The 16,401-nt window shown below is 42.4% G+C and overlaps 1 protein-coding gene across 1 annotated transcript; it reads right to left on the bottom strand.

The window, feature by feature from the left end:
* Nucleotides 1-4,909: 4,909 nt before the first annotated feature.
* PCARE (photoreceptor cilium actin regulator) lies at nucleotides 4,910-12,855 on the bottom strand. Its single transcript, XM_023923371.2, has 2 exons — nucleotides 9,122-12,855; nucleotides 4,910-5,039 (listed from the first exon to the last, which is right to left on the bottom strand). The coding sequence occupies exons 1-2, from the start codon at nucleotides 12,853-12,855 to the stop codon at nucleotides 4,910-4,912; spliced, it is 3,864 nt and encodes a 1,287-aa protein (XP_023779139.2).
* Between the last annotated feature and the right edge of the window lie 3,546 nt (nucleotides 12,856-16,401).

The raw sequence follows: 16,401 nt of genomic DNA, 5'->3' as shown, positions 1-16,401 counted from the left end.
GCTTAATGCAGTTATTTGGCTGTCAAGGGAACTCTGTGGGGCTGGAAATAGGACATCTTATACTTGCCTGGGGTAGAAGAGCTCAGAGGTGCAGTGTATGCTTTCTTCATCTCTTGCCTCTTGGTGAGATAAATAGTTCTGAAGTACTGAGTTTTCAACATAAAGAACATAGTATTTCTTGTGGGTTTTAAAAAATTTTCAATGGTATATTCTACATTCTTTCTTCCTTTTGTACCTTAGAGGGTTTTTGTTTTGTATTTTTTTTTTTCACTGTTTCAAGCTGTTGTTGAAATGTTATTTGGAATAATATGAAATCTGTTTAAGATTCATAATTAGGTAACTACTTACCAGGAGTCCTTTCTAACTAGATGCTCAACTGCAGAGCACAGTGGTAGTTGGGTGTCCTTGATGCTCCCTGTTTCCTGACTTATTCACATGAGAAATCATGCTATGAGAGCCTACTTGCAATCCAGGTCACTTACAATAGTTAACATGTGCATGTATATGTATGTGTTTTCCCTGAAATATAAAGGTAAAAGGATCTGCATGGATAGCTAGTTATTGATGAAACATTCACTATTCAAAAAGATCCAAAAGATGCATTGCTTTGTGCCCTGGTTTTCCATGTTAACTGTATTTACTATCAAAGACACACAGAGCTTCCAAGAGGAGTAAAACATTCCAAAACTAAGGCCATTATATTGTACTGGCAGGTTGAATTTCTAGTTTGGCTGTTACAGATATTAAACTTCTACTAATTATGAGAGGGGGTAAGGCTGCAATGGTCCCATAAGGTTGGCAGAGTCACGCTTAAAAGCCAAGCAGCCGGTAAATTTTTTTGGTTTAGATTTTAACTGCAGAATCATCTCTGCCTTGCCACACATCTGTGTGTCTGCTGGAATGCCTGGAAAGTTTTGTTCACAGCTTTATAGCTACTGCTCTGGGGAAGGATGGTCTTTGTTAGCACCCTCAGGCTTTGACTTGGGTTCACTCATATCCTAAGGAGTCATTGGTTCAGTAGTATTAATAAATGAAGGGCAGCCTGTTGCATTGAAAGCTTTCAGTTTCTCCTTAATTGCTGTACAGTCAATCTGTGCCTTGAGGAAATCTTTACTAAAGCAGGAGGAAATAGATATGGAGTAAGATAGACTTATCACCCCTTTTTCCTTTGAAATAACCTTGAGAAAGGGTGTGTTCTATACAGTCCTACTTTAGAAATTCTCACACTATTACTTAATGCAATCACAGAGTTGTATGTTAGTAAAGAAAGAGAAAAGAATAAAGGAAGAGACTTAAGAGGCCAGATTTTGAAAATCAGAACGTCACTGAGAGGAGAACAATTAGGGGCTATGAGGACTGTAGGTAATTTTGTGCTTGAAGTGGCGGAACAGGTTAGGTGCAGGGCAGGTATATGTGAGACGAATGGAAATGGGATCAGAGGGGTAATGTGATCCTGGGCCTTGATCACCTTGCCCCACTGAGCATCTACTGTCTCTACCTGCACATGTTTTCTTTTGACATTAACATTTTCGTTTCTCATCCAAAAAAGGCTGTGAGTGAGAAATGAGAAAATGAGGTCTCCTCTCAGTCTTTTCTTCTCCAGGCTATCTGAGGTAGTTCTTGAAGTCAGAAAAAAAGAAACTGGAGTGTGAGTAGTGCCTTAGTGTCCTAGTCATCTCAGATGGCAAGGGAATGAAATGACAACCCCCTTAAGGGTCTGAGATTTGAGCAGCGTCATTGGAAACAAGGGCAGCTGCCAACTTTTTAAAGGTCTACAGATCAAGTGCAGCACAGAGCTGTTTGTTGTCTGCTCTTTTCACAGCTATGAAGAAGCCCTGGCTGGAAACCTGATCCTGCTTCACTCTGTGCTCAATCCCTCTGCAATCTGACTCCACTGCAGCGAGTGCAGTCCGATTTTTACCCTTAGGACCAAGCCACTGCCCCCTGAGTTAGCTGTGATTTTACACAGCAACTCAAATGAACTGCATACAAGACTGCCAAGTAGCTCAGGCTTAAATCAGGGCAGGGGAGAGGTGGAAGTACAGCTGACCTATACTCTGGTCTGTCAGTGCCCAGGCTGGATCTTATAGCCTAAAAAAAGACATTATTTGCTGAATGGAAATGCAGTTTAAGTTAATTGATATACCAGCAAAACAGAAAACAAGACAAGCTTGTTCTGGGGTGGGGGAAGAGGAAGCAAATGGCCTTTTTATAGTTCAGGGCACTAGTTAGTGCACTAAGGAATACATCAATAGTATAACCTTGGGCTAAGATTGAAACTGGTTGCATACAGAATATGGGAGATCAAACTCATACCTTGTATATAAAACCTCTGTTTTATTTACATCAGTAAAAAATAAATGTTAAAGTTGAGCCTGGTCTTATAAAACAGATATATTCCAGAAATGTTGTATTTGTGGAAAAACTGAACTGTTGACTAAAAAACCTGTTAAAAAATTATTTTTTTTTTAAAAATGGTGAGGCAAACTATAATTTCCTGAATACTAGAGTTACTCTCAACTTCATGCTTGCAATACAAATCAAAGGTAAACATATTTTTTGCAAGAGTCCTGTACATTACTGGACTAAAGAGAATTTCTTAACCACATGTAATCATGAGTTCATGTTACAAACTTGCAGATGACTCCCCCAGAAGCTGTGTCTTGCATACAATGAATGAGCAGATTGCTGCAGCATCCTTTGGACAGCATTAGAATCCTTCAGCAGCTACAGTCTTTAGATGGGACTGTGTTTGCCAGGAGCCTCCTGATGACCAGAGCCTCAGTCAGAGCCGGGAGGGATGAGGTGCTAGGATGCCAGCTCATGTGCACATCTCCAAGGGAGCCTGGCTTTGGGCAAAGATGCGTTGGCTGACTCCGTGTCCAGAGCGCACACGTGGGAGGAGGTTTCCAGCTTGACTGCTCAAGTGTTGCCCCATGTGCTGCTGTAGCAGAATCTGCTTCTTGAGGGATGTAAAGAAATACTTTCTCTTATTCCTCATCAGGGGTGCTGGGAAGTTTCAGCATGAAGCCAGAAAGAGTTGAACTGATTGTAGTTGCTGAGGAGAAGCTGTCCTCCCACTCTGCTCTGTTTTCCTCTGCAAAGCTGCATTTAGGCATGCAAAGTGCCAGTTTCCTGCTGTCACATTTCTGGTTTGCTTCTGTTCGGGGGGGGGGGGGTTACTGCCAGCAGAAAAAACCAACCCAAAGTGCATGCAAAAATGCATTTGTATTCTTACCCATGGGGGGAGAGGATTGCACTTCTGATGAAGGTGAGGACTAACTTGCAGAGTTACAGCTCACTGCTGGTGAGCTTTGCTGTATCCCCCTGGTGATTTTCCAGCTTGATAGGGGATGGTGCATCTGCCTTTATGATTACACAGGGGTTTGGTTGATGTCTGTATGGGTATGGCTGCTTGGCCTCTTTAAGCTCACAAGTCCCTGACCATCCAAAGTATCTATTCACTGCGAGCTGCTTCTCTGTATTCAAACCCACACTTTAAACATAATAATTAAGGTTTCCTCTGGTGCAAAATGATGCTGTACTTGGTGAAAGATGCTTGTGGTTAAGGCACGGGACTAAAGCTCAGGAATTCAGTATCCAGAGAGTAACCCTTGTACTGGAGAGAGTGAAGCTCTGTTCCCCCATCATGAAGGTGGGCAGGAAAGGTAAAAATGCTGTGTGAAGGTGAAGTTTCCAGACACCACCTTGATGAAAACTGTAGGAAAAATTTAAACTAATCCTAACAAAGTATGATACAAATGGCTTTGGTTTTTTTAATTGTTTTTTTTTTTTTAATGAATCTTATTCTGTACTAAAGTTGTAAATGAAAACATGTCAAATGTAATTAAACTACATTAATTAAAAGTTGCATCTTAGCCATGATGATATATGTTAGGTGAGGAAGATCCAGTAATTTTTGAGACCTTATTCCAGTGAATGCTGTAAAAGCTTAGGATTAATTCACTGTAAATAATTTGTGTTTTTATTAATAAGAATCTGTTTAGACTATCCAGTGAAATTGCAGTAAATACTCTCAAACTGCATAAAGCAGAAAAAAAAATCAAAACAAACTTTTTCGGGGAGAACAGGATTGTCTATGGTGGCATTTTTTTCTTTAAAAAAAAAAAAAAAAAAAAAAGAAAAAGAAGAAGAAACCCAAACAAAACCTCCAAATGCGTCCTTAGATGCCTTGTGATTTATAATGTTGTTTGGTTGGGCTATTGCAAAACTACTCTAATCAGGATTAGGCCTTGTACCCTGGAAACTAGAAGTGATGAGATTATCTGGTAATCAAAGGTGATTTAGAAGATCAAAAGCTTTTTTGAGGGAGTAAGATCCCTAATTTTTTTTCCTTCAAAAGGGGTTGCTTTAACTTGTATATGACACTATTCTCTCCCTGCATGTTGATAAACACCTAGTAAAAATGTGGCTTTGCTGAAGCCATGGATGTTTAGTTGCAGTAACACTCAGTTGGTTCAGGGTTTTACCTCCCTCCTAGAAAAGTCACAGCAGCCCTTTTTACATGGACTGTGATGCCTACTGAATAAATAACAAGCTAAATAATGATAATTTGTGTTAGCTTTTTTTAACTCTTGTCTAAACTGGGGAAAAAAAGGACTTGGCTATAGGTCCTGTCTTCATCAACCAAATTTGCCTCAGACTCACCCAGCAACAAAGTGTTTCTTTTGCTCTATGCACATCTCTGAGCAAAACCATGGAATGAAAGGAGAAGAAGCCGGCGGGTATTTCATTAGATTGTGGAGCCCAGTTTGGGGCTTTTGATGCAATGCCATCATATAGTTTCCTTGCAAGAGAAGGTGAAGCTGTGTTTTGGAGACTTGGGTAAGGCTGTTTCCTCCCTCCAGGGCCTCTGGCCTTTCTTGTGCCTCTGGGGGTGCTTCTGCTGTCAGTCCCTCTGCAGCCCCTGGCCCACGACGTAGAGCTCGGGGTGGGATGCAGATCTGTTGGACTCTTTGTTTTCAGGAACGCCAGAGCTGCTCCAAGAGTCACCTGCTTTTCTAAGGCTCTTCTCCAAGCTGCAGAAGGAAAGATGCTTAAGAGGCTAATGAATCGTGACTTTTTAAAACAGCACTGATTAGACCACGTTAACCCACAAAGCAGAAATGCTGCACGATACCCCGTCATTCCCTGCCACCTCCTGAACACACGCTCCTTATGTGCACCGTCCACATTTTACTCTTGTCATGCTAAATGCACTGTACTCTTCCCTCCTAGACCTCTCTTGGGAAGAAAACATTTTGTATGTTTAACAGAGGATCAGTGTGAGACTGTGTTTCCTTGCAGATAGGGGAAGATTTGAGTGAAAAGTTTTGTTTCAGACTGCTGAAGGAAAGGAAAGGTCTTGCCTCTGATGTGCATCTGCTTAGCCTGGTAACAGTGATTTCTGAGCACACCAGCATGACTGGGAATGAGGGGAATTCTGGCATTATAAATCTTCTACTCTCACTCTGGTGACAGGACCACTTAGACACAGAAAGTGTAAATGGTGTTCTGGAGGTTGCTCTGGCACTCCCTAGGGGTACAGGGACTTTATGTATCAAGACTGATCATAGCAGTGGATCTAGTCATAGGTATCTCACGCCCTGTGCCTTCCTGCTGAAGTGTGTGAAGTGTGCCCTGTGCTGCTGCAGCTAATTCATGTGGTTTAAGCTCAACATGGGGAAATATTTCAGAGCTATCTGGGAATCATTACTGTATTTCAAGTATATAAAACTGCTAAACTGAATTAGCTTTCAACTACAGACAAGGTGTTATGTTCCTACTCTTAACTGCTGGGACTTTAATGATATGAACTGCTAAATGAAGAGATTTGTGATACATGTCCAGTCATGAAACTAATCCAGATTCAAATATCCCCCAGTTGCAGGAGGGCTTATTTGGGCTACTTGCTTTGATCCATTCTCAACTGCTCATTGAACAGTATGTTAAAGACAATAGCATTTTGTCTTCTCTCTCTGCTCTACCACTTGGAAGAGGAACAGTCTCAATGAAATACTATTTTGTTAAGGTGCACACACAGAAACTGTGTTACAGATTAACAGAATTTCTATGAGCAGACCAACTGTACATGTTGTGCCTTACTGAAATGCCATAAAGTGCTGATTGCTGTCAAATGACCAGTCTCAGAAACCAGCCAAGTTATCTCAGTCTATCCAAGTCACGGGCTGTTCAAATAGGAACCAGCTGAACTGACTTGAGAACTGAAGTTCTTGTCAGGTACCCTAAGACTAAATGCAAAAGCTCCAGCTCCAGCCCTAGTTAGGGCTACTAATGTTTTAAGTCCTGATACTCCTTACAACATGGGATGGGCAGAAGACATGCTTGGAAAAAAGAGTGGGTTTTGCCTTCCAGGAGAGCAACGAGTGTGCAGGTGACACACGAATCTGTGCCCCATGCTGACATTTAATGCCCATCAATGCCAGCGTGCAAAACAAGATGGAAGTTGCCTCTTTTTAGTGTGTGTCTCTGTTAAAAGGGGGTGTGTGGGAGAGGCAACTCAGCTGCCTCTTTTTGCTTGTACAAGCTTTGCCAGATTATCTTTGGCAACCCACTTCTCAGCAAGCGGATATTTTAATTTGGTATGGGAAAAGTGGGGGGATGTATCTCTTACATCCCTGAGTCTGTGAGCAAGGGAGAAACTGGACAACTCACTGGTCTTCAGAATGTTTTACCTATAAAAGATAGTGTCTCAGGTTTGACTCGGTGTCCTGTCCCTTCTACTAATGAAGCTGCTAATAACACAGAAAAATAACACAGGAAAACACCACACAGGCCAAAAAAAGGCATTGCTGTATTTGGAAAGAAGCAGCAAAGCAAGGGACAGAATGAAGGAAAGGAGACTGACAGCTGTGTGATAATGGCTTGTGAATTTGAGACCTGATGCAAACATCGCTGGAATGAGGAGATTTAGGTTTAGACATTTAGAGATTTTCCTCTGTCAGCTGGATGAATTACAAAGCAAAGAAAGTCCTGGCTGTTTCATGAACTTGGGGGAGATAGATGGATCAGAGTGTGGTGCTTTGCCTATTAGGGCACCTGCTAAAAGTGCGGGGCTCAGCATCTGCACAAGGTGATGTGGTGCTCACAGCTGTGTCACCCACCCCAGTCCTGAGCAGGAGGAGAGGACCTGCAGTGATGTGAAGAGCTCTCAGAGTTTTTTCCCTAAAAGAGTTCATTCCTAGAATGGTCCTTCTTTGCCCATTGGCACATTGGCTGCGGTGTTCATTTTAGGCCATTCAGTGCAAGGTCCATAAAATTACTCTAGGCAGTTTATTTTGGCTGTAAGAAAACACATAGTTGTGTATTGCATCTTAAATCAGTGTGTGTGGTAATTAATGGCCTAAATTTGCCTTTTGCTTAGTTGATATAAATTTGGCATAACTGACTAGTAGTACTGTTGATGTTCACTGGGATAAATGATAAGCTGAATTTGAGCCAGGATATATTTCGTTCTTCCGAAATACTTGTAGATCATGATGCTAGAATATATGACTTTTTTCATGAAAGGGATGATTTTATTTACAGGTTTTTTTTTTATATTACTCACTATAGTCTGACAGACTATGATAGAAAAATAATACATCCCATTGAAGTATAAATTAGCTAGCAATTTATAATAGACTGATTTTAAAATGCATCCATAAAACTGCCAGGGCTTTTGTCTTGTAAGGTTTTACATAAAATCTCTTTTGAAAACATTTATTTCTGCTGGAAGGCACCAGAGTAGACAAAGCTAACTTCACACAGGACATAAAAAACCAGAAAACCCAGCAACACTGCACAGAAATTTTAGGAAATATTCAAATGTCAGACTACAATGCAATATTAGAACTGGGAATGCAAAATGGTTTTCTTTTCCCAGTGTTTTTTACATGTTTTGTTCAACATGTTCCTCTACTGCCAGCATGGGATACTCAGTCCTTATTCTGTCTTTGGGCTAGAAATGCCTGGACATCTGTCCTCAGTGACCATGACAATTCCTGTGCTCACAATGCCCTGCGTGCTTGTGCACCTACAAGTGCCATTTCATCCTGCTGGGGTTGATCTTGCAATCCCTATCCCTCCCCATGGGAATGAGTCATGTGACTGCAGCTCTTCTGGGGCAAGAGCAAAAATAAATACTGCTCATGTGTGGAAAGGTCACCGGAGAAGCTTAAAGCTTAATTGACTTACACATGCTAAGATGCTAAGAAACTAGAATAACAACACTGTACTTCCAGGCTGTTACACATCTTTGAGTATTCCCAGATACTTCTATTTCCTGGCTGGTTTTATGATTTTTTTTTCTTAGGTGATAGACAAAATTTAAAACTAAGCCCATTTTTTTAATAAGAGGCCACCACTTTTTGCAAGCATGGAACTGGCATGTGTTGATGTTTTGATTTTTTTTTTCAGAGCAAGGACTCTCCAGTAGCCACAGGATGCTTTTCCACTTTGAAAACTGGGCTTGGACCTAGCAGACTTGGCATCAGCACCTAGGTCTGAGAGTGTGCACAAGAAGCTCAAAATTCCAGTCTATAATTATGGCCACACAGATCCTTGCCTACACATTACCTGTCTCTCATTCTTGGCAGCTGACTTGAAACATTCTCCCACAGATTTCAGATGAACAATTTATACTGAATTAGAAGCTGATAATAGAACAACACCCCTCCTCTTGGCTCAAGACTATCTTCTCATAAATATTTATGTTTATAACCTCAGGGCTACTTCAAAGCTTTTAGGATTGAAAGTGGATGCCACTAGTCCCCACAGAAATAAGGGGAGTTCTGTGCCATGAAACCAATACTGAGTTTTCCCCAGGGTGCCTGTCACAGGTTTTGTGTAAGGGTAAGGCTTGAGCAAGCCATGGAAAGTTAACTCTTCCTTTTGTTCAGACTGGTAGTCTACTGAAATCTGAGGCAAGAAAACAGAACAGATTATTTCAGTTGGAAGGGACCAACAGTGATCATACAGTGCTGTCTTTACCCAGCCATCTTTTCTGCACACAAACAGGGCACTTTTCTGGGAAACCTCTCAACAACATTACATTCCCATCAGAAGTTTAGAAAGCCAACACGGCACTATAGGTCTGCTTCTCTGGCATGAAGTTCCTTACCTTGCTTGGTTAAGTGTGGGTTCACTGCCAGCTGTTAGAGGAGCTGGAAGATGAGGCTGGACCCCTGGTCGGCGGTCAGAGAAACTTCTCCTGACGAACGGCTGAGGATTGGTGGTGCTCAGGGACAGCTTCCTGGTCCGGTCTCCGGGCTGCCGGAACAGCAGACTGCTCTTTTGGGAATGTGATGCAGCTTCAGGCTGGCTGCTCACCTCAGCAGTGCATTTGTTGGGTACCACTGGAGGTCTAGCTTCGAATAAGGAAGAGGTGGCCGGGCAAAATATGGAACGGACATTGCTGCCTCTCTTGGAGGAGGAGAGCTGGTGCTCTTCCCCAGCATCCAGCCCAGCTCTTGGTCCCTTGTAGGAGCGAGATGGGGAGGCTGGTGGGGAGGGGGTGGTGGGGAATGGAGAGGGGGAGCCCACCAGCCGCTGGGCTGCTGGTGAGCTTTGCTTGTGCCCCACAGGAGGGCTGAGTGGTTTTCGCTGTGGTGGCGGAGAGGGCAGCTTCTTCTGCAAAGGTGGGCTGGGCATCCTGGGGCTAGAGGGGGGACTGGGTTTCCTCTGCATGGTGGGTGAGCTTGGCTGTGTGTTGCTAAAAGCCTGCAGAGAATGTCTGTGATGCGCTGGGGGGCTGAAAAGCCGCTTCTCAGTTGGTGAAGAAGGAGGAGTTCTTGTTGGGGAGACCCTCCTGGCAAACAGTGAGCCTTTTTCATTGCTCCGTAGCGGATCAGGAGAGCCGTGCTTCTGACATGGCACTGAATGCCCAGCTGGGCTGGGCACCTTGCTCTCTGAGCTGTTGCTGTGTGGGTCTGAAACCCCACTGGGATTTCGAAGAGGAATAATTTTATGGGTTTGCTTGTATAAATCCGCAGCTTCTTTCCTCTGGGTTGCTAATATCTCCTCCTGGCTAGGGATGCGCACACTGGTGGGGTTCAGCTCCAGAGAGTACCTGTGAGGCTTCTCATCCCCTGGCCTGGTATTCCTTAGACCTTTATTAGTCACAGCACTGGGGCTGCTGATATTTTTGCTTGGCAGTAAGTCGATGGACTGAAGGGAGGCTTTCATTTTTGGGGAAACTTGTGATCTCTTAGCAGTATGCAATTCTGGTTTGGCGGTCTTTTTGGCATCTTCTGAACAATTTCCTTCTATTCTTGCAGTATCTTCAGGCTCGGATAAATTTTCAGAAGAAGTGTCCATTAACATTTCAGGTGGTGGTGGTGGCAGGTTCTCTGTGTCTTCATCAGTCTCTTCCTTTGTGTCCTTCTTGCTTAATTCTGCAGGTGGTGCAGGAAGAAAGGCATTTGGAAAGCTAGAAGAAACATCATTGGTGTTTGTGTCTTCTACTGGTGAAATACGATGCTTAAGATTTAAAGGTGCCAGGCCTCTCTGAAAGGGAGCGGTGGGTGGCATGGCTGGAAGTCCAAATTTTCGGATGCACTTTATTGGTCCTAAGGATCTTAGAGGTGTGGCTTTTGCAAGATCATCAGTAGGACTGAAGGTTTCAATCAGTTTTTTGACAGACTGCCGAGGAGTACAGCTGCTGCCACTCCACATTTGTGCTCCAGGAGGCTCATTTTCTTCGCCTCCTGATGTCTCCTGGGTAGGCACAGTAGCTCTTACAGGCTTCTTGACCCTCTTGTCATTCAGTGGAAGGACAGGATTTTGATCAGATGTGAACAAAGGGACTTTATCCTGGTTAGGCAGGATGCTGAAATTCTTTGAGAGGCCTGCCTTCAGCTTGCGGGAGGACCTAGATGTAATTTGCTTGTCCTGCAAAGAAGGTGCTATTCTTGATTTCCAAAGCTCCAGGTTGTTAGCTATATCCTTTCCATACAACATTTCCAGCCTTTTGCTGAGCTCCTTTTGAGTCCTCTGAAGTTCTAGGAGTGTTGGGTCCTCTGCCTGGCTTCTGAGGGACTCCTCTGACCTGGAGCGTCGCTGTTTCCCAAACCTTCTCTGTCTGCCTGTTGCTGTACTGGGCCTTTTTGCAAGGACTGCTCTTCCACTCTCATCCTCTATCCATTCTCTATGCCTGGATTTAGCTGGGACGAACTTGATTTTTTCACTGATGGCATCTTTCATCTTCAAAATGATTTCTTCTGTGTCTGCATTCTCTGTCCTTTTGATGGACTGCCTTTGAATGTTATCAGTGAGTGCAGGTGAAGACAGGGACCTTGGCAGAGCATCCTTCCCCATTTCTGATAAACTTGTGCTGTCATCATCCTCCCCCAGCGTGCTCTCTTCTTCATCATCATCATCCTCATCCTCATCAGAAGGAAAATCTGTTGATTCGCAGATTTTGAAATGTTCACCTTCCTGAGTAGAATCAGACTGCAAGGAGTTGTAGGAATGGCTTTTGCTCAAGTTTGCGTACTGGGGCATGGTAGAAGTGCCTTCTGCTACTCCACCCTGACAAGAAGTCGCTTCCCTACTTTGCATGGACGAATGAAACACGTCTTTAAAACGCCTTTCAAGAGCACAGCCATGAGATGCAGCTGTGCCCACTGATGCTGTCCCACCTTTCAGACGCTCCGCTGCACCGGCATGCTTTCGGGATGGATGTCCGTGCGCACAGGAGTCACTTGGATGTCCTCCATGCTGGCCCAGAGCACTGAACTCTTTGAGGGACTCATTGTCCACACCAATGCCACTGTCCTCAGAACAGAGAGTCCTGTCATCACCGTGGGACTTAGAGGGTCCCACAGTTGAGGCTTCGAGCAGCTTTACTGTCCGTAGCAGGTGCTCATCGAAGCTTTGCTTTGCTTTCAGTTTGCCTTCCAAGTTGCTTGCAGCAGACTGTAGGTAGCTGCACGTCTCCTGCAGGGCGTTGGACGTGAGGGAGGCCAGCATCCCACTCACCACCTGCATTTTGTTGACTGTGTATTGCAGCAGCTGCTGCAGAAGATCAGGGTGCTCCTTCAAATTGTCCTTTTCTGCTGGCCATGCCAGATTCCCACCTACATCTTTGAGAAGATTTTCCCCATCATTGGCAATTTCCTCCAAGAGCTGGTTGATTTCATCGAAGCGAAGCACAAGGAAGCTGATCATCTGCTGTAGGAAGAGCTGAGTTTGGGTGGCCTGGTTGGCCATGTGCAGAATAGTTTCATACTTGGAGAGGTTGGGATGTAAGTAGGCATATGCACTCTGGTGAGCCTTGACAAGCAGTTCTGGGAAGTCCACCTTCTCCTCTGTCTCAGACAGGGCCAGAATGGACTTTTCCTTACTTTTGTTGGGCTGACCTTGCTTTGCCAGCTTATGGGTTTTCTTCTTCTTTCCTTTCTTTGGGATTTGCTTTGCATTGCTTTCATTCTTGTCATCCCAGATGAAAGCCGATGCTTCTGATTCGCAGGAGGTTTGCTTTCTGATCTCTATGGACTCGGTGATGTGCTTTTGAGACTCAATCAGTTCAGACATAACAGCTTCAGCATCTGTGGCTGTCCTCTCAATTTTCCTGTCTTCCCTGGAAATCTGAGAATCTGAATGAGCCTTGGAAAATAACTGTGAATCATCATTTTTGTCCAGCTCTGACAGTCTATCCTCCTCCTCTTCTTCCAGGTAGTCCTTCCTATGAATCCCATATTCATCAATATTGTAGCAAGATGAACCTTTAACCAGTAGAGGGATTCCTTTATCTCTTGAATCAATAGGCAAAACACTTTTGGGTTTATTCAAAGCCTTAAGACCACTTCTTGCAGCAGTACCAGCAGTCTCACTGTGAGAAGGTGTGCAGCCCATCTTTTCTTCGTCTTTATTTTTGATCAAAAATACAGAAGAACTAGGGAAAACACAAGTAAAAATCAAACTCACTGTGTCATCCTGAGCTGCGGGCTGGCCTGTTTCTCAGGAGTTTTCCAGAATGATCCCAGTTTTGTTGTCAGTTTCCTTTGCTGTTCACCTTCAAAACCCATGTGCTTATTGCGCAGGATCTGCTGTTGAAGTTGTTCCCTGTTCCATTGTACATCCCACTTGGGTTTTCTTCTTTGATTCAAAAAAAGGAGTGTGAGAGTGAGCTCGGCTGGATTTAGAGCTAATGGATTAAAATCACTTGCGTACCTCATTTCTGCCGTGACAGATGTCCTCTGCAAATAAGATTTTAAGCTCATTAGGGTAAGCAGGCTCCAGCCAGTCAGCAACAGTGTTGTATTTATAAAGGCAGATTTTTTTTTCTGCATATTTTTGGGGCAGAAGGACTTGGTACCTGTCCCTGCTTTTTTCCCTTGTTGCAAAAACATAACATGCAATTGAATGGAGAGATCCAAAGGAAGAGGCTGTATTTTGAAGCCTTTTTGGAGGGAGACTATTTGAACATGGCATCATTAGATACTCCTTAACTGTGAGAAAGGTGACCTTGACCATGGATGTACCCGCTGGAGAGTAAAAGACAGGAAATCAAATGGGCCAGAAATGCTCCTTAAGACTTCTGCCTTGAGAGTCTTCAAAATTTTCCCCTACTTGGGAGTGACAAGCTGCTCATGACAAGCTTTTTCCTTCTAAGAGTTCCAAAAAAGATTTTGGTTTTTTTTTCCTTCCTCTCAGATGATCATTCTTGAAAATTATTTTTTCCGCTTCTGGATAGTTTCCCAACCTGAAAATCCTAACTGCACAACAACAGTATTTGAATTAAGTGAGTCAGTAAAATAAGTTTTGCATAGAATCTAGTGGATCCAACGTTTAGTGGATGTTTATCCAACATCAAAACATCTAGTGGATGTTTATTTTCAAATTAAAATTAAAAGTTAAATGAAAGTTAATTTTTTTCCTTTGTCTCAGTATCTTGGGATAAAATCTGAACTCACAAAAGTGACTTGCTTACCTTAATTTCTTTTTCATTTGCCTTTCATGGCTTAGTTCTCTTAAATGCACGGGTTTATGGGCTAAAACTCCACGAAAAAAAACCCCAACTAATATATTAAAAAAATATAGACCCATATCTGAAACAGAAAAGGGAAGGGAAATAAAAATCTGTTGTTTGAATCACTTCTAAGGTCAGGATGGTATAATAATAGCCTGAAAGAGAAACTAGGAAAGCCAAAGTAGAAATTGGATGAGGCAGAAGATACTTGTCTTTTCCACGTATTTATTTATTATGAAAGGTGGCATGTGGATGGCAACTACCCCCAACTTCCCTCTTCACTAGTCAGACTGGCCTAAATGGATTTGTTTTTTAATTTCCAGACACAACTTTTATACTGAAAGCAGCCTTTGCTTGGTGTTGCAGGGGTTCCAGAAAACGGTGGCCAGCTCCAAAGCCGACTAGAAGTCTACAGCTTCTCTCTAGAAATTTCCACCTGTGTGGTCATGTGTATCGTGCCCAATTCCCAAAAATCTTTACATGGTGCCAAGCCTATGAAACATTCTCAGACTTTAAGTAACTTCTTACATGACTGATTCCTCAGGGCTGGACTGCAATCTGCGTGGGAAGTTGTTATTCTCTGTAGCCCTATTCAAATATTTTTATCTTTTCAGCAGAGACAGCAAAATTACCTTATTTTACAGGGAAGAATGCACTACAGTGATTCCCAGGAAGATTTTTCAAACTCCATGTGCTTTATCCAAAATAATTTTTCAGGAACACATACTTAATATACATGATGACAGAGTAATTTCCCACAAGGCTTTTCTGGGAAGCATCAGGTAATAACCTCCTGGCTCTGCTTCTGGCCAGTCATTTAGCTCAGGCTCTGGCTGCTTCAGTGTCTCACCACAACGTGTTTTCTACAGAACTGTCCCAACACTTTTTGTATTCCCTTCCAGGCATGTATCTGAAGTGTTCAAAGTGGAGAAGTGGAGCAGATTGAGGCAGCTGATCCATCCTGGTGATGCTAATGGTCAGGATGCTGTAGCCCTCCTCAGTTAGTCTAGGAAAATGCAGGAGAACAAGCAAATAGATACCCCTCTTCTGCTTACAGACTTGAGAGACATCTCTATGTACCCCCCAAGTATTTGTGCTATGAAATCTCTGGTGTCTTTTTTCCAAAAAGCAGCTCCAACAACATTGTTCACACTGGGAATTTGAGCAATTAACTCTTTGTGAGTTGGTCATCATATTTAGGAAGTTATTTTTCTTCCCTTTGCCTTTGATTTGTCATGTTACTTTTGTTCGAATTTTTGTTCTGCTGATTTTCACACCATGCATTAACCTCTTCCAGGAAATAAATGTACTGTTAAAAATGCAAAATCCTGGTTCATGATTATGAATTATGCAGTCATTTGTTATTTTAAATACTAATAGGAAACCAATACACATTTTATTATTTATTTATCACTAGATCCAGACTCATATAAAATGTGTTTTAACAAGGGCTCTGTTTTATCCTAGCTTTCATTGCTGTCTGCATGTATATGCAATACGACTATTTTATTAGCTTCTGTGAGATCTTTGATGTGCCTGTTTCCAAACACTCATGTAGCTGTATTTTTCTTAGCAATACTCTTATTACCAAGTAGGTATATATTCCTTTGTACTTCTGAGGCACTTCAGAAAAATCCCAATACTTTATGTCATGAAAAATTATAAGGAAAATACTTTATCTCATGATCATAAAACAAAAGAGAGGATAAAATAGGCAATGCACATAAATGATTATGCCAAGTCTTAAAAATCTAAGGTTTGTATTTGTGGTAGAGAGCTCACTGAGGAATTGTGGAGAACTTGAGTGATGATAATTTTAAAGAGCTATTTTACTGTCAAAGAAATGCCCTGTTTCTTGTTTTGTGTGAACAAATTGAACATGACCAAGGAGCTGTTCATATTGTTGGCCTAGATAGCATTAAGTAAATAAGAAATAGTCTCTTTTTTTTCAGCTTTTCCTGCAGAGCTGATACTAATTTGGGATAGAGTGTAGGTTCTCTCCTTTCTGTAATCACTAGCAGAAATACATGTGAAGCTTCATTTTGTTTCCCCTGTGGAGACCTGTTGACAATAGTAAATAATAGAAATATCATGGTTTGAAGGAAATGTAGTTGCAAATAATTGAATAGAATCAGTGAGTCTTTACAGAGCCTTTACTAGTGGTGATGATGCAAGTGAAAGACAAAATTCATCTTGATTCTGGGCCAGTGATAAACTTCTCAGAATTGGCTTTTTAAATTTTTTTTTATTATTATTTTTTATTATTCTAACTTCTGAGTAAAGTGGTTCAGTCTGATTGCATGAGGCAATAAATGTGACCCCAATGCTTTCAAAAAACTGTTTTGCAAAAACATCTGGATTTTTTAAACAGCAGAAGGACAAGGAAAAAAAAGTTGCTGGAAACATCTAGGAAACTGGTTTCCCTCTCC

The sequence above is a fragment of the Cyanistes caeruleus genome, chromosome 2, assembly GCF_971803275.1.
Source record: "Cyanistes caeruleus chromosome 2, bCyaCae1.hap1.1, whole genome shotgun sequence".
Taxonomy (NCBI): domain Eukaryota; kingdom Metazoa; phylum Chordata; class Aves; order Passeriformes; family Paridae; genus Cyanistes; species Cyanistes caeruleus.
The sequence above is the reverse complement of the archived record's forward strand: the minus strand, read 5'-3'. Positions and strand labels throughout refer to the sequence as shown.

Excerpts from the sequence above, each read along its gene's own strand:
- PCARE (XM_023923371.2), bottom strand. The coding sequence starts at position 12,855 with ATGGGCTGCACACCTTCTCACAGTGAGACTGCTGGTACTGCTGCAAGA. Across the intron at positions 5,040-9,121 it reads CCCACACTTAACCAAGCAAG|CTTGGAGAAGAGCCTTAGAA; the intron begins GTAAGGAACTTC and ends TTCCTTCTGCAG.